The following is a 22913-nucleotide window of genomic DNA, read 5'->3' on the forward strand; positions in this document are numbered from 1 at the left end:
ATGTGTGGCGGTGATACATAATGCGTTTATAGTGATCTTATTGTTGGCTTTTATAGGTCAATTTTATATGACTGCTATATAACTACAGTGAGAACTGGGCAAAAATAAATAAATAAATAAATAAATATATAAATAAATAAATAAATATATGTATGACGTCTTCATTGGAGCAGTGATGCCAGTGTCCCTGCTCCCTGACCCTAAACATGTGAATGACATTGCACCCGTCCACACAGCACGTCACCAAGCATGTAGCAGCCAATCACATTCCAGGAAGAGGGCACTGCCGCTTGACGAGCAGCTGCCTCATCCAATCAGCGCTTTACAAGGGGCACAAACGCCCGCCTTCACTCCGCTTGCAGCCAATTAGGACGGAGCAGTAATTACTAATTCATTACATTGCAAAGGGGAGTGACGCAGTTATTGTAGATCTATAGATACTCCATGCTTTTTTATATGTCCTGAAATAACATTTTATTTCCAAGCTGAGGACGTAAAACCCTTCTCAAAGAAGACTAAGAGAAGAGATTCCCGCTGTCATCTGGAGGCTGTATGTCGAATCTCTGCTCCCCTTGAATTTGGATGCCATTCCGGTTGGAGGTTGCGGTACACCCCGAGGACTAGATGCGATAACCAGGACGAGATATGCCGCAGCCGAAATCACGAAAAATCGCCATCCTCGGTTACAGATCCGTAGGTGAGTCCCGGGCAGACGACGGGGAAGAGGGGCGATGACATCTCAAGGGCCTCGGATGCGATGCTGGGGCTACATTTCAGCGGCCTTTGGGCCATTTCAAGCCCGTTATGCGGGCGGTTTACGCCTCCTGTAATAGACTTAAATTATAATGAGTGGTTTCTGTCACGCAACATCCCACAGTGGGCCAAAAGAGCGCCACCAGGTGAGCCGTGGCCTTGCGGCTTTATCATGTGAGGCCTGCCGTAATGTGTGCAAGATATATTTCTACGCCAACTGTCTTTATTGATCTCCATCACTGACCTTAACACTGTGTAGTTAGGGCCATGCTTTGTGAGGGCCCTGAAGGACCCGCCGGGATTTGACGCAGTATTGTGCGGGTAGTTTTAGCCTAAGTGAAACCAAATAAGCGCTATTTGTATGCGGTGGAGAGGATGTTGAGCATGGCAAGATGGCACACGCAGATAGAGGGACTGGAGGCCCAGCCAGCATACCAGCACTAACGCAAAACCATGTAATATTCCCATAGAGACTTGCATTGTGTGTATGGTTGCCTACTCTATAATAACTTGATATCATAAACATGTATTACAGCAGGGTTTGCATTGTGAGCTTTAATGTCTGCTTGTATTCTAATAGTCAAAGTAGGATTTCCATATAATTTCTTTCCATTCACTAGCTCCTTTTATTCAACTTTTGAATTGACACATTTCCAATTATCTTCCCAGCACCTAAAGGCTCCCTCCTCACAATAACACTGTGTGTTTTGCAGGAAAGTCCTCCTTGACAATTCAGTTTGTGGAAGGCCAGTTTGTGGACTCCTATGACCCCACAATAGAAAACAGTAAGTAGGGATTTTGTGCATTTTTACACCTCCATACACACACAGGAAATTGTTTAGTGGCTGTGGTAAGCCACTCAGATCCTGATGCATCATTTCTTGTGATCAGTTTAGGTTGTAGATGACGGCCTAAGCAAAAGCCACATTGAATGTAATAGTCCCTCTGCTCTTTTTTCCTCATGTTGTGTCTCATAAACAGTGCTGGGGAAGCTACTACCTTAGGGAGGAATCTAGTTTAGTTAACCCAAGCTACTTAGAAAAAGTAGTTAAAAAATGATCTAATTGACAATGTACACATGACATGAAATTATAACAAAGTATGAAACAAAAATGTCACACACGCCAACAGAAAATGCAACTTTACTGAGGGTTTTTTATTCCAAAAAATGCCCCCTTGTTTACAGGTCATACATAAAACAAAAAAATAAAAATAGTATTCATGGAAAAGTTCAACGAATCTGTCAGTTATGGTTTTGTATACAGTGTTTTTCAGTTAGACACCTGCCTTCCAGAGTTCAGCTGGGGGTATTGCACCAAGCAGAATCACTCACTTAGCCAGGTAACATCTAAAATACAGGGTTTCTACAGGTCCTTAAAAAGTCTTAGAATGTCTTAAATTCAGATTTGATGGGTTTTAAATATTTTCTGTCACATTACCGTTAACATTTCTCCAGCCTGACAGACCCAAAGTCTGTTTACAATCATCGGACAGACAGAAGAATTGCATTAATAAATAGCATGTATGATGAGATTGCGATGAGATTTTGTTTTCTTTTTACATTAAACACATTAAACTTAAACTCACCCATTTGTTGTCACTTTTCCTTGCTGTTCATTTTTAACTGACGTCAGTTTGTTTACTTGGAAAGAGCTCATACACATTTGTGTCACACACACACATAAATATATATAATGTGTATTTCCACTGCAGGTTTGGTCTTAAATTTTATATGAGGTGGTATTAAAAATGTCTTTAATAGTCTTAAATTCATCTTGTTTATATCTAGACACCCTGAAATGACATGCAACTACTTCTCTAAACATTTGCTTTTAATATGAGAAATTGTGGTCAAAGTGGGTTCAATTGCAGTTGATATGGTAAGATAACATTTAAAAAAAATCGTTCCTTTCTTTTTATGGCTGAAAATTGTTTGTAGTTTCAGTAATTAACACAACAAAAATGTCTCTGCAGGTCATGTAACTGTTTGGATCACTGTGCAACTATAAATGTAGCTGAACTACTAGCAAGCTAAAGCAGAATGTAGTTAAACTGCTAGTTTAATTACACACATATTGAATACACAATATGTGAACACATATGTGAGGTATCTGCTGTATTATCCTTTGACACTTTACCTACTGTGGTACATCTGGTTAGTTTTAGTTACAGAGCCCAAAATCAAAGATTTGTCTCAGAGGGCTTCAATCTGAACAACATATGACACCTTCTGTCATTAGAGCCTCAATTCTGATAAAAAAACAAGAAGACATAAAATGGCTTGGTTGAAAAAACACTGGTTTTAACTCTCCCTACAGAATGAGATGATAGGAGCACTAATGCAAAACATATTTAACCTTCAGCTACATCTTGTGGCCCTCCTCAGTGGATGGAGTTGCTCAGTTGCTGGGGAGATGGTTTAGTTGATCTGTGGTCATGTGACCCAAGTGTGGAATCAAGGTCATATGATAGAAGTTTGTTGTATATCACATTAATAATCTGGAGCTTTTCATGTGACATATACTGGGCAGTCATCTAACAATTCTGTCACTGTCAATTTATTGTCGGGTTTATAAAACGTCAGAAAACAGTGAAAAATATTCATCACATGTTCTTAGAGTCTTTGGTGGTATCATCATAATGTTGTTTTGTCTGAACAAAAGTCCAAAACTTGAGAACATTTCATGTAACATGATATAAATCAGAAAGCAGTTGCAAATCTTTACACTTGAGAAGCCATTTTGGGGCGACCTCTTGCTCACCTGGTGGAGTGTGCACCCTATATAGGCTGAGTCCTCCACAGCGGCCAGGGTCCTCCTATCATTAAGACAAAAACTGCCAAAATAACACTGATTTTTGGTCAGTAAACTACAGCACGTGTCAACACATTGAACTGGATGATGGATGCTAAAGGAACTCTGACATCTTCAAATAAAACTTTCTCCGAAACAATAATGTCCTCTAAATTAGGGATGCACCGAATATTCGGTAACCGAATATATTCGCGACGGAGAATTCGGCTCCAATAATATCCTCTTCTTGGCGTCATGACTGCCCAAAAGTACCTTTACAGCCGAGCCAGCCAAACACAGGTATGTGACGTGTCAGAGGAGAAACGAGCCGTTCACGGCCCACAAACCTCACCGCACTTTAGGGACTGTTCGTTACTTATGAAGGGACTTGTCAGGGGAGGAGGGCGGCTGGTTGATTCTTATTTTATTTATTTATTTTATTTCAATCCCCCCTATGTTAATCACTTATTGATGCTGTTTTTGAAGTATGAATAAGTCAATAAGTAATTTATTCCATTGAAATATCATTGATGTATTATAGAAAAGTGATTTATCTTTTTATAAATGACAAAAGGCACATCTGCCTCATTTTCGCTGTGGTATCGTGATACTACTCAGAACCATGATATTTTCATTGGTATTGTACAGTGGGTCCCAATATTGGTACCATGACAACACTAATCTGGAGGGGGTTCATCTGCAAAAACTAATGAAAAACTAAACAACAATATTCGGTATTCGGTACTCGGTATTCGGCCAAGCGTTTAATAATACTCGGCTTCGGCTTCGGCCACAAATTTTCATTTCGGTGCATCCCTACTCTAAATTATTTCTCTTTATTGGTTTTTCTCTCACATAAACTTGATGTGTGTAACCATCAGTCTAGACATCTTAATTGTGCATCCTTATAACTGTGCAACATGATTTCAGTGAAAGAAGAACACAGAGCTGTTACCCAGCAGCAGGGTGAAATGTTCCCTCCAAACCAATGTGTCCAAACACTCCAGCAGCTGATTACACCACACAGAGAAAACTTTCTTTCGCGGAGCTTTTGAGAAATCAGCCGTCGTAGTGTTTGGCCAAAGATAAACCTCTAAACCTGACTCCGATGGTATAAGCTTTGAAATCACAGACTAAGAGAGGGAATGTAGCTTGGAGGTACTTTAACGGTACATTTTGCCAAAGGAGAGAACATACAGGAATTCATCAACCACCTAAGCACACATATTCCCAGACACCCCAGAGATTTGAGTCTTAAACTTCACCTGTAGGCTGTTTTTCTTTCTCCCCGACATGTTCGCTCACACATCGCCCTGCGTTTCTTGAGTGTGTGGTCTGTATCTATAAATAATCTCGGGATGGTTAACATAAAGTGAAGTGTCAGCGTTATCAGCGTGATGCTGCAGGCAGTGCAATCCCTCAGTCCTGTAGATAATGTGACCCATCTCCAGGCAGATATTGACATTCCTGTACTGGATGAACTCAGTGGTACCAAAATGGATCCGTAAGGAGATCTGCACAGTGAAAACATAGAGTAATGAAGATACAGTATAGCGCTGTATGGTCGAAACGGTGCTGTATTTGTCTGTGTTAGTACTCTCCATCCATTTATAGATTTTTATTTGTCATTTCTATTGGTTAATGTCTAGTTTGTCTTTTCTTTTAACTGCAGCATTTACTAAAATGATCACAATAAATGGACAAGAGTACCATCTGCAGCTGGTAGACACAGCAGGACAGGTAAGATCATCGATTTTTATGTAAATATGTGCTGTTACGATAATGATATTTCATAATTTGGTGTTAATTTTGCTTCATTACTTGGTCTTCTGTTCCAAATCTAACCTTTCTGTCTCTACAGGATGAGTACTCCATCTTCCCACAGACCTACTCCATAGATATCAATGGTTACATTCTGGTCTATTCAGTTACATCCAATAAAAGGTATACTTTCACTGCCCTTTTTTTAAAGAAAACAAATCTCTGCAAAGGTCTGTATGATGAGTTGAACTGCGCCAAAATGCTGAAGAAGAATCTTTCCCCTTGTGTGTTCCAGCTTTGAAGTTGTACAAGTTATCCATGAAAAACTATTGGACATGGTGGGGAAAGTTCAGTAAGTACGGCTTCGTCGTCGTCTTTTGCTTCCCGAAGCAAAACGTATGCAATATATCGAGCATAAATGACGATGTGTTTTCTTTTCTCTCCAACGCAGAGTTCCAATTATGCTTGTCGGAAACAAGAACGACCTACATATGGAGCGGTATGTCCTCACACACACCTAAATTGTACATTAGGTCCACCATAGTCAGTACACATCGGGGGGGGAGAGCACTTGCCAGATTTAGTCATCATTCCTGTATCATTTTTTATCATTTTGTGGGCTTTTGTTGGCAGAAATTCAAAACCAAACATGCCTGACACATGACACGCAAACAGGAATACAGAGCAGATGTTAATATTTGGTTCACAGACGACCCAAAAGAAGGAGGAAGCCAATTTGTACGAAGCGAGCGTAGTTATACTGCTTGCCTGGCCCTTGCAAATATACCATACTCAGTGGAGGCGTTTATAAGAGCAGATTCCTTCAGATTTGAACTCTGTGGGTTGAACTTTGCAGCCTTACTCTGAAATATTTATGTATTTTATCCTGTTGGGTTTTTTCTTCTTCTTTAGAGTAATCAGTTGTGAAGAAGGAAAAGCATTAGCTGAATCCTGGAACGCTGCCTTCATGGAGTCCTCAGCTAAAGAGAACCAGGTAAGAGCCGACTGCAAAGAGATAAGTACTTTGTTTATGTTTGATTGGGTTGTTATCAAGGCCTATCTGTTATAAATAGTAGTTGGCAATAATTTGATGGTTCAGTTTGCACAAAGGTTGTGATCGGTCTGACAAAGGGCTCAAGAGCTAATTTTACAAATCAAGACCAGTTTACTCATTATGAGGAGCAGCCTGTGAACACAGCGTTATAATGTCTGTGGCTCTGAAGGGAAATTCTTTAAAGATACATTGTTTATAAAACATTTGGGGGCAGAAGAGATGCTACCAAGTGGCATTATGGGGAGTGAAGGACCTATAACTGGTACTGCAGGTCTGGATATCTCAGCGTCCACTGCATACATGTTGTAATAAATCACTTGAATTCCTCTTTTTACTCTATCAGACCCCTTTCTCGATGCTTACGTTTGGCCAGCACTTATTCAGTATTACCATTATATTATTTTGCCTTCTGTAAGTGCCTCTTTATAAAGTAGTTTTCATTGGTAGTACACACTGGATTCTAATTGTGTACCCGAACGTATATTGAAAAGTTCACAAGAAACTCTGGAAGGTATATTATCAAAACAAACTTGACAGTAACCAAATTGTTTGTGTAATGTCAGAGGGGTCACTTTTTGTGACAAACTATTACCTGATTAGTTCTCCTCAGCTCTACAGAGTGTTTGTTGCCATTTTTACATAGACATCCCATAATAGGGTATCAACAAACACCCTTCATTAGGCTGGTTTTACTTTTTGTATAAAGAACCAAACAGTACCAGCATAACGCCACCTGAGTGTGTGATGTTAGATACCATTAGCATGCCGGCGTTCCGGAAACAAAAGAGGCGTGACAGGTGTGACATGTAAAACAACAGCATCAGCCTCTAGTGTGACATATTACATATGTGGGAACACTGGCAGGGTGACATCCAGCTTAAAAGACCCCGCTCCCCATGTGGGCGGGGTCGATTCGGGTTCGATTCAAACTTGTGGCCCTTTGCTGCATGTCATGCCCCCTCTCTCAGACTTTTCCTGTCTATCTGGCTGTCTTGTCAATAACCATAAAACTCCCCCCAGAAAATAAAGAACCCTCTCCTCGAAGGGTAAGGAACTCCCAGACCCCCTAATGTCCACAATTTGTGGACATTTTCAGTTACTCTTCTTCTTATTTGAGTTAGCTGCTAACTGCTGCTAGCTGCTTTTTGAATCTCCCAACACTGGGTAACACACAGAACACATCGTCAAAACATCACACCCATGCCATTTTGCCGGCTCACACTTTTTACACAAACATCAATTCAGCCCTGTTGCTACCCAAAGGTGAGACAACTCTGTCCCCACATTCTGCGATCGTACCTTTTATACAAAATGGCGAGGCGGAATAAAGGCGCTTTAGTGTCTATTTCATTCTCACTGCTCTCTACAGCAGGCAGTTGTTCAGCTTTAAAAACCAGAACTGTAACCACAGTTAAAAGAGAGTGACTATGTAACTTACATTCATTAAGTGGCCTGAAGCAAGACTCTCAATCAATGCTAATGTGTCTTTGGATGCATAGATAACTGTTTGCCACCAGGTTTGCTGTATTAACTCAAGAATAATATGTCAATGTTGGGTTCAGGGCTTGTTGCACTGCCCCCAAGTGGCCAAAAATATCAGTTCATGTACAGATACCAAGATACAGCATGTTGTATTCGCTCCTCTGTAGATTGTCTTCAATTCTGTTCAGGCAGAGGTACAAGTTTGGCCAACATGAGCTAAAAGTAAGCAGCAAACTTGCACCAGGAACAACAGGGATCATATTTAAGATTCAGGAAGTCTGTTAATGTGCTTCAAATCAAATTAGCGAAAACACATTGCTCAACTGTCTTTAAAGGCACATAAAAACAACGCCATCCTTGTTGAGCCTAAAACCAGCGAGGCTCCACTGAATGTAGCGTGTTCTGGAAAATTCAAAGTGGTGTGACTGAAACATGTGACAGAGTCCTCTGTGTGTGTGTGTGTGTGTGTGTGTGTGTGTGTGTGTGTGTGTGTGTGTGTGTGTGTGTGCGTGTGTATCTCTGTGTGTCTGTGTGTGTATGTGTGTGTGCATTTTGCTTTCTCTCTCTCAGACGGCTGTGGAGGTTTTCCGGAGGATGATCCTGGAGGCAGAGAAGATGGACGGCGGCGTGCAGCCAGGAAAAACGTCCTGCTCCATGATGTAGAGCCGCCCAATCAACACACAGGACACTGCACTGGGATATCCCGTTACTTGAAGGCTAGCTGCCAGTTCTCCTCCACCTCAGCTGACTCCACCCCTCCAGGGTCCTAAATATCCAATACTGTCTATTTATGGCTCTGATTCCACTGTTATTTATCAGTATTTCCGATTCCCTTTTGTCATCCTCGTTTTTCTTTGTGTGTTTGATAAAAAAAAAAAAAAAAAGAAAGGATGAGTGGCGGTTCCCTTGTCTTATATTTCCCACAATCCACCCCTCCTCCATCTCTGTGCTCAGCACTGATGCAAAACACAGAACTTCATTTGGGTGTATCAGAAAAAATGATTTCCTGTGCTCGGTAATAACGACAACCGAGATAGTAGTGGCTTGATGCATCTTAGCTTCTCATTATGCAGCTCCCATATAGGCAACGAGTCCCTCTCTGTTTAAATAACAAGAGATATGAGAAATGTCATGTCTGCCATGCACACGCTCGGAAAATGGATAAGTAAACACGGACGTTTCTTCTGATACATCACCAGCTGTTTGGTCCCTCCAATATATACAGCTCTTTTTCTACTTCCATCTCCACACAGTACCCACTTCTCTGTCCCCCTCAGTTTGTTTTCATAGCGGTTACTGTCAGCCAAAAAAAAAAAAAAAAGGTAAAAAAATCTGCATCCATTTTCTAATGTTGAAAATGTTGTACAAATGTTTTTGATTGTAATCATTAAAGCAAAAAGTGGTTATGTAACGCAGGGCTGAGTGTGGATTATTACTTTGGCAGATCAGTGAGATTTTTGTCACCTGGGAGGCAGGGCAAGGTTATTTTTTTACTAGCTATCTAAGATCATTCATACGGCTTCACAGAAGGGATAAAAAGCTGGTAATAAATACAGCAGGCGCAGAAATTTAAAAGGATAAAATACACTGAGGAGGGCGCAGGCAGGAAGTGCACAGCGGATAATGATCTAAGTTTTTGAGATGCAGTACAAAGAAGGGATGGGTGACATCAGAATCATGTATTTCTGAAGCTTTGTTCCATCTCTGCATACGCTAAATGCTGCCTATCCATGTTATCTTTTAACAATTAGCATACCACTAAGAGACCTGAGAGAGTTCAGTGTAGTAATACACAACCAGAGATCTGTCTTGCTTCTATATCAATGGTAACATTATAGACAGGCATGTGTTTTAAAGGGCCTTCTTTCAATGTATTTTTTTCTGTTGTGAGTGATCCTGCATAGACACACAATTTTCCTGCTTTGGTTTAAAGGTTTTGTCTGCTCTTCTTACTGGTTTCAACTGGGCGGGGCTCACTTACAAAAAGATAATGTCACATACTTCACAGTGAGGATTTAGCAATATTAAAATCTGAATCTCGTGACAGCTGGCGGGTTGTTGGCTCACTGTCAGTCAAATCTGGCTGAACCACACCCTCATAGACTTGGGGCACGTTCAATCTGAAAATGGTGTGCACTGCTTTACTATGGTTTCCAGGTTGAACGACTTGTCTCCTTTGCAGTGGGTTTTGAGGTGCGCTTGTGTGTCATGAGTGTATCCAATCAGCAGTGACATGTAAACCAAATTCTGGTAAATCTGTATTTATTGTAGGCCTACATATATTTTTTTTATTTCATGCTTGCTTTGGTAATGTAAACATGTTTCTCATGCCAATAAAGCCCCATTGAATTGAACTGAATTAAAGCAACACTTACCTTTCTGGAAATTTTACGCTTTTCTTTGTTTAGGTTAAAATGCTATTAATAAGCTGATGGCACACTAAAATGATAAAAACTCATAACTGTACCATTCTCATGGTTCTAAGAAAACTCCGACCAATCGTTGCATTCTGACCGAATGCAATGATTGGCTAAGCATCCTGTCTGTCTTCCTCACGTGGAGGCCTCCGACTGGACTGATGTAACCGCTCGCGTAACATGCAGATGCAGCTTCATCCTGAGCTAAAAAGGGACGAGATGGTCGCAGAGTTTCTGCTGGACAGGTATTTTTAGTTTGCCTCTAATGTAACATTGGCTATAACGTTATATATGACAGCACAGCATCCAGTTGCTAACAGTTAGCCTACTGTAGCTTAACGTTGCCTGAGCCTCAGTATTATCTTCCTTTTTTGTTGCCAGTCACCAGTACTATCTAACGTTAGCATTTACGTCATATAATAAAACTCATCAGTCATCACTGACCCTGGATAAAACACTCCGGGGTTGCATTTGACTGTGCAAGACAGGTAACGTTATGTTTAGTTTGCTTCTGATGTAACATATAACGTTATATATGACAACACAACATCCAGTTGCTAATGGCTAACGTTAGCCTACTGTAGTGTAGCCACTGAAACATTAACGTTATCTTCCTTGTGCGTTTCCACTTACTAGTAACGTTAACGCTACTATCTAACGTTAGCACTGTAACCTTATTCTAAAACTCATCAGTCATCACTGACTCCGGTTGTGTTTTAAAACTCCGGGGTTGCATTTGACTGTCTTGGTTGTAACGTTACACTCGCCCTCCTCTTCTCACGTTACCTTGCCAACACCTACGTCCATCATAGGCATAATAAGGACGTAATGGAGGAGGGGGGAGTGGGACTTTGGAGGGAGGTGGGAGTTGTGGAGTTGTTCAAATTTTTTCAAGTGCTGTGTGAAATGCAAGAAAGGAAAGAGTAGCTTTAATGGCACAATTTTCATAGGCAGTGCACCTGCATAACACAACAGGGTGTTCAACGCATCCCGTTTCTGTTTAAATAATTGTTTTGCTAGTTGCCCAATGAAGCAGGTTAGCAGTTTTTCTCTTAAAGGAACAGTCCACCCCTAAATCATAAATACATATTCTTCCTCTTACCCATAGTGCTATTTATCTATTCAGATGGTTTTAGTGTGAGTTGCAGAGTGTTGGAGAAATCGGTCTGCCTTCTCTCAAATATAAAGGAACTAGTTGGCACTTGGCTTGTGGTGCTCAAAGCTAGTAGGAACTTTTTTTTTTTTTTCACCGCATACAGCTAACAGCTCACCTAGCACCACTGAGCTAGCTAACATTACAGCTCAGCTGAAGAGGACGTCATAAATGTTTACATCTCACGCTGTCACAAGCTTCTCCATGAGTTGATGCATGCGTCCTTTTGCGCAGTGATATTGTTGACAGGTGTAGTTCAGTACATGAAAATGCTCACAACAAGGTCTGTAGATTATCTTGAGTAACAGGGTTATGATCTCTGAGCAGAGGCATTGCTGTTGAGCACCACAAGCTGAGTGCTGTCTAGTTACATTATATTCAAGAGAAGGCAGACATCTCTGTGGCCGATATCTCCAACACTCTCACCAAAAAAATCTAGATTGATAAAAAGCACTACATGTAAGAGGAAAAAAGTACTTGTGATTTTGGCATGAAGTGTCCCTTTAATAAATCCTACCTGAGGACGTTCTTTGAAACTTTGAGGTCAGTTTTGGTCATGAATATTTAATGTTATAGAGTAGTTAGGTCAAAAGTCAGTGCAAAGCCCCGAGAACTGCTGTGATATGCTTTTCTTCATCTCTGATAGCATAGATGTCTAACAGTGGCAGCAGTTTTCTGAATGAGCTCAAGTTATCTGAGCACCTTTTTGAGGTCGCAAGAGAAAAGGCTATTACAATAACCCAACCTGCTGAACATGCAACTCTTGCCTGAACATGAACCCTCTAACTCCTTGTATTTTTCATACTATGCAGACTTTGTTTTTGACTTGATGTGGCTCTCCAAAAGAATGAGAACAGGAACTTTCTTTTTGTGGAAACATTTTTTTATTTATCATGGGAAAAGATTGATGGAGCAGATTTTATAAAAGGTACTGTGGCTTCTTTGAACTCATGCATGTATTCACACCTGGGAGCCCCTTGCAGCAGTCGGCGGGAGTCATTGGGTTTAAGTGCCGTGCTCAAAGATGCTCCGATACATTGTGATATTAAAAGGTGTTGCACATGTCTCCGGTACAGCAGTTGACATCGATGTAGGCGTTCAGCTTCAGCAATTCGCAGTCTTCCAGAGCCATGCATTTCTGGTACTGGCCATCTAAGAAAGTTAAAAAGGAAAATGTTATTTTGTGGCAGCAGTGCCAATACATTTTGACACCTGATTCCCGAACATCTGTTTAAGTTATTTGACATGCAGCTGACTTTCTAGCGTACATTACCTTGCGTGATACTGATTTTATACATTTTTAAAAACTTAAACTAATTAATTTACACCACCAATCATGGCCCTAGCCATCTAATTTTGGTACCACGGTACTCATGCAAATATTTTTCTTCAATAAACTTCCCCTTTAATACAACTATAATTCATTCATGTACTGAGTCCATGTATTTGTTAATGATACAACAGTTTGAGCATAAAGAGAAACTCACTTGGTGCTCTGAGGAATCTCACAGCAGCGCAGGCATCCTTCCCTGGTTTACATGCCTCCTCACTGAGCTCACAGGTTCCTCCAGCCGTTTTAGAGACACACCGGTGGCAGTTCAGAGCTTCACCTGAAAACCGGCAAAAACAATATTTCAGTCATTGTACTTCTTTCTTGTTGGCCCATGGGTAGATTATTATCTTCTACATAAGGCGCAAGACACACCAACTTCATGATGGTTTTGCCCATTTTTTTGTTGTTGTTTTGCATCTTTTTGGTCATTTTGTGTCACTTTGCAGTTCCTTTGCATCTCTGTGAGGTCAGTCTCTTTCTGGTTGGTGACATTTTGCAAGGCCAAGGAGGCCCCTGACACTTTGGACCCCTGGTTCTTTGCCCTTTAGGCCCCTTCAGTAACCCAACCACGCTGTGGTCTGATTAAATTCAAGCCATAATGTGGCCCATGTGTTCTCCGCAGGAAATCTATCTTAGGAAAATGAGCATTTGCAAGTTATTCGTCAGCTTTACTCTGCTTTGATAATTAAGGGGTGCTCAAAGCCACACTGAGCTGTCACAGGTAAGTCAGTAACTTTCACGTCTTGGATATGACTCCTACAATCTGCAAAAGGCAAAGACCGTCTTGGAATTATGTTTCGTGTTCAGCAATGACTGAGAAAGAAAGCAGACGTCTCTGTTGCACAGCAGCACAGGTTGTGTTTATTCAGTGGAGAATCAGTGACAGACTCACCAGCTGTAAACAGCAGGGTGATGGTTAAAGCCAAGACCAACAACTTCATTGTTCTGTTCAGTGCTGCAGCCTACGAGAGATAAAGCACAGAATTTATTATATAGTATGCACAATACTTGCGGTACTCCAGATTTCAAGGCATGTCTCACTGAATAGTGTTTTAATCTAAGTCTATACTTACAGGTGATTGTCTCACAATTTTTTGGCATTGATTTAAAATATATAGTACATAAAAATTCTAGGCAAAAACAGGTGCAATAGCAAAGAATAGTCAGTCTCATATTAATTTTAAATTGTTATATAACATATTTCAACCAAGAACAGAAGGTTGAAAAATTTGACATCTCAAGCAGTACCTACCTTGCTGATTCGTCTGTGTCGACTCCTGACAATGACTGAGACGTTTTCATCCCCTCTCCCTCTTTTATACCCGCTCATACTTTGTCCTGTCATGGTAACGTCCCATTAAGTGGTGTATCTCTGTTAAGTCTATATGCTTAGCACTTCACTCACATAGGGTGCACTGTGTTCAGGGGTTACAGTTTCCCAATGCTCAGATTCCTGCATTATGCAAGAGCTGTCCACCCTTTGTCCACCACTGTATATAATTTATGAGGCTTTTGCAAATATTAATGTATGCATTTGTCACATACTCAGATAAAGATTTATATTAGCTGGATTTAAACCTTAAGAGGACAAGAGGATATTAGTGGAAAGGTACAGCATGTTTGCTTTGGGTGGATTATGTCCAATATAAGGTTTAATACATTTAGCTAAGTGCTCTTTAACCAGCCTCGTCTCCAGACTTATGAATCAAGTCTATAAAGAAATCTGACATGTACTAGCACTTAAAATGAAACTAATGACAGAGAAGGAAAAACTGGCACTTTCACCAGCAGTAAAACACTTAAAGTAAATGCCTTTAACTATTGCAGGGAAAATATTTTCTCTAGTGCAGGAGAAATATAACTGATATTTCATTTTACTTGAAGTGGAAATAGACAAGTTTTTTTACTTGAACTCTACATTATCAAGTAAATGCTAAATGCACGGTGTAAATGCTACAGAATAATAACACCATGGGCATTTAGACTAGTTCCCCATAATGTGGAATTTATACTTCTGCGTTGAATCAACGCCACAGCCTAAAGTGTACCTCCCCAGAAATGTAACTACACGTCCCGACGATGCAGACCTCCTGTCTATTTCTGTAAGCTGACACCATTTCCCTCAGTGGAAACAAAGCTGTTATTTAGCCTACTTTAATTTCACAGATAAGAAACAATAAACTGTGAAGACAATAAAGCCTCCACAAAGACAGCATTTTTAGTCTTGTGTGTGATTTATCCTGGCTTCATATGAGCAGAGGAAATCTACGCTCGTCGCTAGGCTAATTTATACAATGTAAAATGCCATAGGCTTGTGCTAATAATGTTAGCATGTTGTATTTGTTTGGAAAACAATTTTAGTATAAGACAGTTGTTTTGTCAGTGAACCTTGTGAGCTGTAATGGAGCCAAATTATGTGCCGTTACCTTTGTTAAATGTTGCTGTTGTTCCTGACTTCATATGGGAAGAAAAGATCGCTAGGTGCTAGGCTAATTTATACAATGTAAAATGCCATAGGCCTGTGCTAAAAACATTAGCATGTTGTATTTGTGGGCAAAATGTGTCCAGATAAAGACAAGTGCTTTGTCTGTGAATGCTGCGAGTTATAGTGAAGCCGATTTGTGTACTTGTGTTTGAAATTGTCTCTATTAAGCCATGTTTAATGTGTGTTTTGGGTGTGTTTTGAAAAACATTACAGCACTTCACAGAAACCTCCGCCGCCAACTAGTGTTTTGGAGGTGTAACTGCAGAGCAACACAGACACTACGCACAAGTATAAATGCTCACAATGGCATTGGCTACAGCGTAGGGTCCGCCGCACAACTATAATTCCCACTTAAGCCTTGTTTTCACTATTCAGCGCTGTCTGCCATAATCTCCAGGGGAAATGAAGGCTTGATATGGCACTAAGGCACTGCGTCAACCGTTGCACGACCAAAATAGGAAAAGTATGGTACTTATGTTTTGCCCGATAATTATCGGTATCTAACCCCAGTTACCAAAGAGCAGTGGCATAAGGTAGCTGCGACTGTCCCCAGTGCATGCTATTGTGACGGGCCCTAATGCATGCAGATATTGCCTTTATTTTATTTGGAAGAAGCATATCATTTTGTTACAGATGCTACTGACTATTTTACCAACAACAAAAAAGAAAGAAAAAAACATGACGGAGATGGGTTTACCTTTTTCAAGGGCATGTATTCTGCTTAACTTAAGCCTGTTGTCCTCGTCCGTGGACACTTACACTTTTTGTGCCATCTAGTGGTAGTAAGAGCACAATACACTAATCCATGTAAAAACAAGATGGCGGCCATCTCTGCTAAGTTACATTTAATGATTGAAACGTGTTTATTTCTGATTAATAATGTTTGTAGTTGGGGCGTCAGTAGTGTAGTGGATAGTGCCGGTACCCCATGTACAGAGGCAATGCCTCGCTGCAGCGGTCGCAGGCTCGACTCCGGCTTGCAACCCTTTGCTGCATGTCAACCCCCACTCTCTCTCTCACCCCATTTCACCCTGTCCTGTTCATTAAAAGCTAAAAGCCCAAAAAATAAATAATAATTGTAGTTTGATATGGCAACAAATTTGACCAATTTTAGCAACAACAACAGGCTAAGACACTGTTACTTAGAAAGGAATCCTTTGAGGACATTGGGACTTTATTATTGGCTCATTTGAAGACAGTGGGGCTTGTTTAGGTTTTCATACTTTTCAGGTCCTACTGATCCCAAATAGCTAGGAGAAATCAAAAATGCAAACCAAACATAAGTGCGGGTCTCAAGAGGTAAAAGCAAATATGGCACAGTTTTTAATTTAAAGAGATTTCTTCTTTGGACAGACATATTTCCAAGTTGTCAGTCACTCATTAGGGGTTCGTTCTCCACCCAACATCCACTCTCTCCATGGGCCCCAGTGCACTGCCTGCACTGTCTATATTTACACCCATGCCAAAGAGTATCAATGTAAGTTCTTTGCAGTTACAAGCACCTGTTATGGAAATAGGGAAATAGGAGTTGGTGGAACAACTGAAGTAACTGGAAAACAAAATCAGTGTTTTTCAGCTCTGAGAAAAACAGAAGGTGATCTGGTTGTCTTTGCAACAGTGGCGGCCTGAAAACACAACCTGCTGTCTGTTTCAAATTTAAAGGTCTAATGTGTAGGATACAGTGGCATCTAGCTGTGAGGTTGCAGATTCCAACCAACTTAAACTTCTCCCGTGTGCCAAGTGTGTTGGAGACCTACAAAACTTGAAAATGTGTAAACACTAATGACCCCTTCTTGAGCCAGCGTTTGGTTTGTCCTTTCTGGGCTACTGTAGAACATGACAGATAAGGACCCGCTCCGTATGTAGACATAAATGACTCATTCTAAGGTAACATCTCTTAGTTTCTGGTGATTCTACACCAATGAAAACATATGAACATTATGTTCCATTTCTGACAATATATCCCATTTAATCCTTCACACTTGACCTTTAAGTCCAGTTCAGAATACAATACATGAATGACTGGCTGAAATATGCAGTCTGTTAAAAAGAACTGACGTCTATTTACATTAGGTGCAAAAGTTCATGTGATTCTTAAATCTACACACCCGAGACAAACGTTTTACACTTCTTGCGGCTTCGATTGACTGCTTTAGTGGGTATGTCAAACCTTGTTGAACTTTCTAATCTCTTAAAACCCGCTCAAGTGCAATAAATCATTTCAAATGTGTGCTTTATCTCCCTTCTACGCCACTGTTGATAGAGAAAGAGGGGGGCCTGAAGTTGTACAGTACATTAAAAGCAGGTTTTATCTGTTTAGTATCCCGCTCCACCTGTCTAACCTTAATACTGGATGTCTTTGATGTTGCAACAGGAGGGAAATTTCCATGGGTCAGAGTTTAAGTAGGTCCAGGTATCCTGCCTGGATCAGCAGCAGAAAAACAACACAGAGTGATCCGAAATTTGGAGTATGACGCTTGCTGTGCTGCCATTAATCTCAGACTGGGACCACACCTCTTTGTTTCTACATTTTCCCAGTTACTCTCCCAACTTGTCAGGAGACAGATTTCTTGTTTGCTCTGGGTCATACATGTCCTTTCACCTCTGCTTTACTTTCCCTCTCTGTTTGTTTTCCCTCTTCGCCTCCCCTCGTCTGGACGCCACCCAAATATTACTCTGCAACCACGACTCAGTGCAACACCACTCCCAAAGCCCAATCATAGCAAAATCCCTCTCACTCTATTGTTTCGCCTCCCCCAGAGCCAAACTCCAATATCAGCAGTGGCACATGTAAGGGAAACTGTCCATGTGGCAAAATGTCTAAACCCCCCATTGTTGTGCTTTTGTTGCCTCTGCCTCGCGATACCACCACCCTCTCTGTCGGCCATATATATCTGGGCGTCCAAATTTTTCCACTCTTAGACTGTGTGACTAGTTTGGAACAGCTAACAGTGGAAAATGTCTCAGTACTCAGGAAAGGTGAGTACCACAACAAGGGATGCAGTCACAGCACAGCCTTCCCAAACTTACTCATGTGCATCACACACAAATATCAATCACAAAGGCATTAATGTAGCTGACTGGTCTGACTTCACATAGCGCTTTTAGATATGTCTCCGACTGTCTGCAGCATTTTCCATACAACTATCTGTTAGGAGATACAAATTTTAATCCTCACTGTTGTGGCAAAAAACACAACAGATCGTGTTCTTTGAGGGGAAATGTTTCACTGGGAGGAAGCTGGAGATCTGCAGTGACTGCGACAACTTCCAGGACCGTGGCTTCATGAACAGGGTCAACTCTGTCCGCGTGGAGAGCGGGGCCTTCGTCTGCTTTGACCACCCAGACTTTAAGGGCCAACAGTACATTCTGGAGCACGGAGAGTACCCCGAATTCCAGCGCTGGAATGCCCATAACGATCACATGGGCTCCTGCAGGCCAATCAGGATGGTAAGAGTGTGTGTGTGTGTGTGAGTGTGTGTATGTGTGTGTGTGTGTGTGAGAGAGAGAGACCCCAGGGACAGACAAATATTTGGTTGTTAAAAAAAAAAAAAAGCTTTGCAGACTGGCATATGTGTGGCCTCATTTGTGCACATCTGTTTTTCAAATAAAGTGGGAATGATTTTAATAACTCTGGTTTTATAATGATGCAGGAACTAGTCGTGCAGCACGGAGGCTTATTACCAACGGGTAGCTTTTCACATCACATATTAACGCCATCAGCTGAGAGTAAATCACACATTAAGTGCACTTGAGATACACTGTAGACGGTGGGCTATACATATCGCCCTCTATGAGCACAATACGGCTCCTGTCGCACAAAGGAGGAGGCCTTGGTCCTTTGCAGCGAGTTGAAGGCGAGCATTTTTGTTATGACTCAGCGAGAGGGCATGTCATTATTCTCCCCCAGCATGGAGAGCACTACAGGATGGAGCTGTTCGAGGGAGACAACTTCGCAGGCCAGTGCGTGGAGCTGTGTGACGATTGCCCGTTCCTGCAAGCACGAGGCCTGACCAAGAACTGCGTCAACTCCCTCAAGGTTTATGGAGATGGAGCGTATGTATCTCTACAGCAGCAGAGGGACAATTAGTTTGTTTGATTTCTGCTTAGAGCACATAATCACCAACATGAGCTAGAATATTCTAGGTTATTGTAATACAGGAACGGAGCCAGACACTGTAAGCTCAGCCCAAACCTGGAGGGGACTTCTGTGAAACTAATTACAATGTGATTCTGTCTAATTTTTTAAAGACTCAGTTCACACAAAATTCTTTTTTGTTTTAGATTTATTTTATTAGGAATTTCAGCCTTTATTGTCAGGAGAGAAAAGGGGATGACGTAAAAAAAGAGGCATAATTTCTCACTTGCCTCTTCAACAGCATCTCCTTCTAGAAACAGTGTCCTTGTTACTGTGGCAGCGTCTATAAAGTGAATGTCATTTCTTGGTGCTTTTAGCACCACAAACGAAATTCCATTGACCTGCGTTATGTTTGGGTGACATAAGAAATTTTAGAGGTGGGTGCCCACTGGGGAAAAGATGTTTTTAAGGCATTGACCATGAACCAGGATGTCCCTGGAGCACCTATGACAATTTGTACGTCTTTCTCTCCCCTTATTTCCTGACATCTCTCCAGTCTCAACACTTTATGTCGAATATAAAATACGCCCTCCAAGGGAAAAAAAAAAAAAAAAAATGGAGCTAAAAAAATATATCAAATTTTTTGAAAAATTCGATCTTATTTTTAAAAAAAAAAAATCTTTTTTTTTTTTTTTTTTTTAAATCTTATTTAAAATAAAAATAAAAATGCATAAACTCCTCAAAAAAATCCTCAATAAAAAACAAACAAACAAACTAAAACTTAGAACCTGGGAAAATAAAGCCCAAATTATCTGCATTGCTAGATACCACAAGCGGTAAGAAAATGTGTTTTTTTTATTTTAAACCATAAACATTCATTTTAACAATATATAAGCCAGGTCAAATATTGTCCGAAATATGTCATAATCTTTACCTTCTATCCCCTGACTTCCACTACATATTGCACATTTAACATTTTAAATGTACAATCCTAATTTAAAATGTATTTCAGTGTTATTATTTATTTTCCCAAACAGCTGGGTGCTGTACGAGGAGCCTAACTACCGTGGCCGCATGTACATCGTGGAGAGAGGAAACTACTGCAGCCACACAGAGTGGCAGGCGGAGAACCCCAACATCCAGTCTATTCGCAGGGTGGCAAACTACTTCTAAAGCATCTCATCGTCACTGGCAACGTGACAGCTGCAGGGATGAGGTCATCCACTGAGGAAAAACACACCACTCCGTCAAGTAATTTGACTCTGTGGGGCTGTAACATAATAAAAGATGAAGAAAATGTTTGACATTGCTTGTTGTTTTATTTTTGTACTGAATTATTCAAAGGACGAATAAAGTAGTGATCCTACACTATCTTCAATCTTATTTCCATTTTTTTTTCTCCTTTTATGCCCACTCAGTGTGAAACTCTTAACCACCACATTTCATTGTCGAGATGGCTACAGCCTATGATTCAGGTAATTGCTCTCTCTTATAAGTACGAAACCTTTTCCTCATACTAATGGATCCATTACCAAGTTACATGAGATACTCTGGATACCACTAAACAGATCAATACATAGGCAGAGTTGCATTTGATACATCCAGGAAGAAAATTAAATGGTAAATGGTCACCCTGGATAGGTCACCAGACTATCTCGGGGCTGACACATAGAGACAGACAACTATTCATGCTTACATTCACACCTATGGGCAATTAAGAGTCACCTATTATAACCTAACCTGCATGTCTTTGGACTGTGGGAGGAAGCAGGAGTACTCGGAGAAAACCCACGCTGACACGGGGAGAACATGCAAACTCCACACAAAAGGGCTCCCCCCATCCCAAGGCCTTACCGCACCTGAATGAAAACAACCAATCAGAGCCCAGGAGTCTCTAATGCAGCTGCTCACTGCTCATGAACATGACTTTTTCACATAGTATCTGTCTCATGTTCTTTCAGGATATAGTGCGTTTCAGCAAATATAACACAAAGTTATTTCCATAAAATTTACCAACTGCAGCTTTCATGCTTAAAAAAAAGGATAAAAACAAAACAAAATGCTCATACTAAAACTCACAAAGACACAACAAAGCAGTCGCTGACCTTTTTAACAAAGTCAGTCCCTCATACCAGTGAGTGCTTGGCAGTCTGCAGTAAACAATAGAAACTATGTGTGCCCTCCCCTGCATATACAGTTTATAAATCAAGGGTGAAGAAGAGATATTGCACAGGTTGAAGTGGTATCTGCACCTGCCCCGGGGAGCTCTGCTACCACCTAGTGTCATTTATCTATTTTACTGTGAAGTCGTGACACTCACCTCAGGGTTTTCAAAGTGAACACAATAGGGATTTCAACAGCAGCGACAAAAACACATGGAAAAATCTGGATTTTTTCCCCCCCCTGAATTAAAAAAAGAAGAGGAAAAGAAGAGCAGAAACACTAATTCTGAACAATGTATTAATAAATGCCGTCCATTCCCCATTTATCCGCCTGAATTTAGTTTGTCCAGCAAGCTTATATCCAGCTTTTCATCATTTTGTGCACACAGCATGCATTTATGACACGTACAGTGCAGTATAAGTAACACCAGAGTGGCATAAGTTGAATTTAACAGCCTTTTTTAACAATATTACCTCATAGTTTCATGTTTCTTTATGCACCACTGCATCATTTCCCCCGTGCTCTCATTCTTTTAGGACTGTCACATGGTGGCTGTGGCCGGTGGACCTTTAATGAGCACTCATGTGCTTTCTCTTCCAACTGTCATGACAACAGAACACCTATCTTTACAAGGTTTCGCTCATGGCCTCTATCAAGTTACAGGGTCAATATAGGGTAGCTTAATGAGGAAATGCTTTGTCTTGAGTTACACTCAGCGGCACTAGTTTAAGGGTGATTACATATGGCTAACCTTATTCCTGGGCCATTTGCTGCATGAATTGTCTGGGTGTCACTAACATGCCATTAGTCTGGATGTCAAAGACGAGAGAGAGGGACCGGTGAGCGAGGCTTAATGGCATTTTTAACAATGTCACTGCTGATTCTCTCTCTGGATTTTTTATTTTATATAAAAGTGTGTCTTAAATACTACACAAAGCAAACTGTGTGCCATATTTCATCATTATAGACATTTTGTTTCATTAATAAGCCCTGAATATTTGCTCTAACGGAGGTACGCCTGTCTTCTTAAGTGGGGAGATTACGAAAGAGAAGCGTACCCAATTAGTCGGAGGAAAATGACTTGAACCTTAACCTTTATGAGGGAAATACTTCTAAAACTGATTGTCTGTTGGCTGGGAGACTGGGTGAGTGGGCAGGCTGACCAATCCATTGTCACCTTTTGTTTAAATGTCATGCCAGAGATTATTTAGCACTTATAAACAGAACATAGTGTTTTGAAATTGGGGATTTTTTTTTGTGGTCACACACTTCCTGTTTTGTGATAATAATACAAATAAAAATGCTTGGCAGCTCATTATGAGCAATGCTTTGGCTCTATTTTAGTTTTGCTGTGTGAGATGTATTTTATATTTAACTCTGTCTGGCGGTGAAATGAGTAATTAGAGGGAATACATTTTAAATAGCATTTATTGTATCCTGTT

The 22913-nt window shown here is 40.8% G+C and overlaps 3 protein-coding genes across 4 annotated transcripts; 2 read left to right on the forward strand and 1 right to left on the reverse strand.

The window, feature by feature from the left end:
* Window positions 1–391: 391 nt before the first annotated feature.
* rheb (Ras homolog, mTORC1 binding) lies at window positions 392–9253 on the forward strand. Of its 2 annotated transcripts, none has more exons than XM_050032926.1 (8): window positions 392–697; window positions 1467–1538; window positions 5218–5285; window positions 5407–5489; window positions 5602–5658; window positions 5758–5805; window positions 6219–6300; window positions 8413–9253. In XM_050032926.1, exons 1-8 carry the CDS (start codon window positions 646–648, stop codon window positions 8503–8505), a joined length of 555 nt encoding a protein of 184 aa, XP_049888883.1. In that variant the 5' UTR covers window positions 392–645; the 3' UTR covers window positions 8506–9253. The 2 variants fall into 2 exon arrangements, with proteins under 2 accessions (XP_049888883.1, XP_049888880.1); XM_050032923.1 differs by lacking the exon at window positions 392–697 and adding an exon at window positions 743–899.
* Window positions 9254–12273: 3020 nt separating this feature from the next.
* ly97.3 (lymphocyte antigen 97, tandem duplicate 3) lies at window positions 12274–14124 on the reverse strand. The gene is made up of 4 exons (XM_050032928.1): window positions 13998–14124; window positions 13638–13707; window positions 12900–13022; window positions 12274–12564 (listed from the first exon to the last, which is right to left on the reverse strand). The coding sequence occupies exons 1-4, from the start codon at window positions 14088–14090 to the stop codon at window positions 12458–12460; spliced, it is 393 nt and encodes a 130-aa protein (XP_049888885.1). The 5' UTR covers window positions 14091–14124; the 3' UTR covers window positions 12274–12457.
* A 3992-nt stretch (window positions 14125–18116) lies between these two features.
* On the forward strand, window positions 18117–20610 carry LOC126382834 (gamma-crystallin N-A). The gene is made up of 4 exons (XM_050032927.1): window positions 18117–18209; window positions 18432–18680; window positions 19141–19286; window positions 20346–20610. Exons 1-4 carry the CDS (start codon window positions 18189–18191, stop codon window positions 20479–20481), a joined length of 552 nt encoding a protein of 183 aa, XP_049888884.1. The 5' UTR covers window positions 18117–18188; the 3' UTR covers window positions 20482–20610.
* The last annotated feature ends 2303 nt before the right edge of the window (window positions 20611–22913 follow it).

The sequence above is a fragment of the Epinephelus moara genome, chromosome 21, assembly GCF_006386435.1.
Source record: "Epinephelus moara isolate mb chromosome 21, YSFRI_EMoa_1.0, whole genome shotgun sequence".
Lineage (NCBI taxonomy): Eukaryota > Metazoa > Chordata > Actinopteri > Perciformes > Serranidae > Epinephelus > Epinephelus moara.

Bases quoted from the DNA above. Each gene is read 5' to 3' on its own strand.
- rheb (XM_050032923.1), top strand. From the start codon at position 758: ATGCTGGGGCTACATTTCAGCGGCCTTTGGGCCATTTCAAGCCCGTTA. The intron at 1,539-5,217 runs GTAAGTAGGGAT...TTTTAACTGCAG, and splicing joins TGACCCCACAATAGAAAACA to CATTTACTAAAATGATCACA. The intron at 5,659-5,757 runs GTAAGTACGGCT...TCTCCAACGCAG, and splicing joins GACATGGTGGGGAAAGTTCA to AGTTCCAATTATGCTTGTCG.
- LOC126382834 (XM_050032927.1), top strand. From the start codon at position 18,189: ATGTCTCAGTACTCAGGAAAG. The intron at 18,210-18,431 runs GTGAGTACCACA...AAAACACAACAG, and splicing joins TGTCTCAGTACTCAGGAAAG to ATCGTGTTCTTTGAGGGGAA. The intron at 18,681-19,140 runs GTAAGAGTGTGT...ATTCTCCCCCAG, and splicing joins CCTGCAGGCCAATCAGGATG to CATGGAGAGCACTACAGGAT.
- ly97.3 (XM_050032928.1), bottom strand. From the start codon at position 14,090: ATGACAGGACAAAGTATGAGCGGGTATAAAAGAGGGAGAGGGGATGAA. The intron at 13,708-13,997 runs GTAGGTACTGCT...TATCTCTCGTAG, and splicing joins GACACAGACGAATCAGCAAG to GCTGCAGCACTGAACAGAAC. The intron at 13,023-13,637 runs GTGAGTCTGTCA...GCCGGTTTTCAG, and splicing joins CACCCTGCTGTTTACAGCTG to GTGAAGCTCTGAACTGCCAC.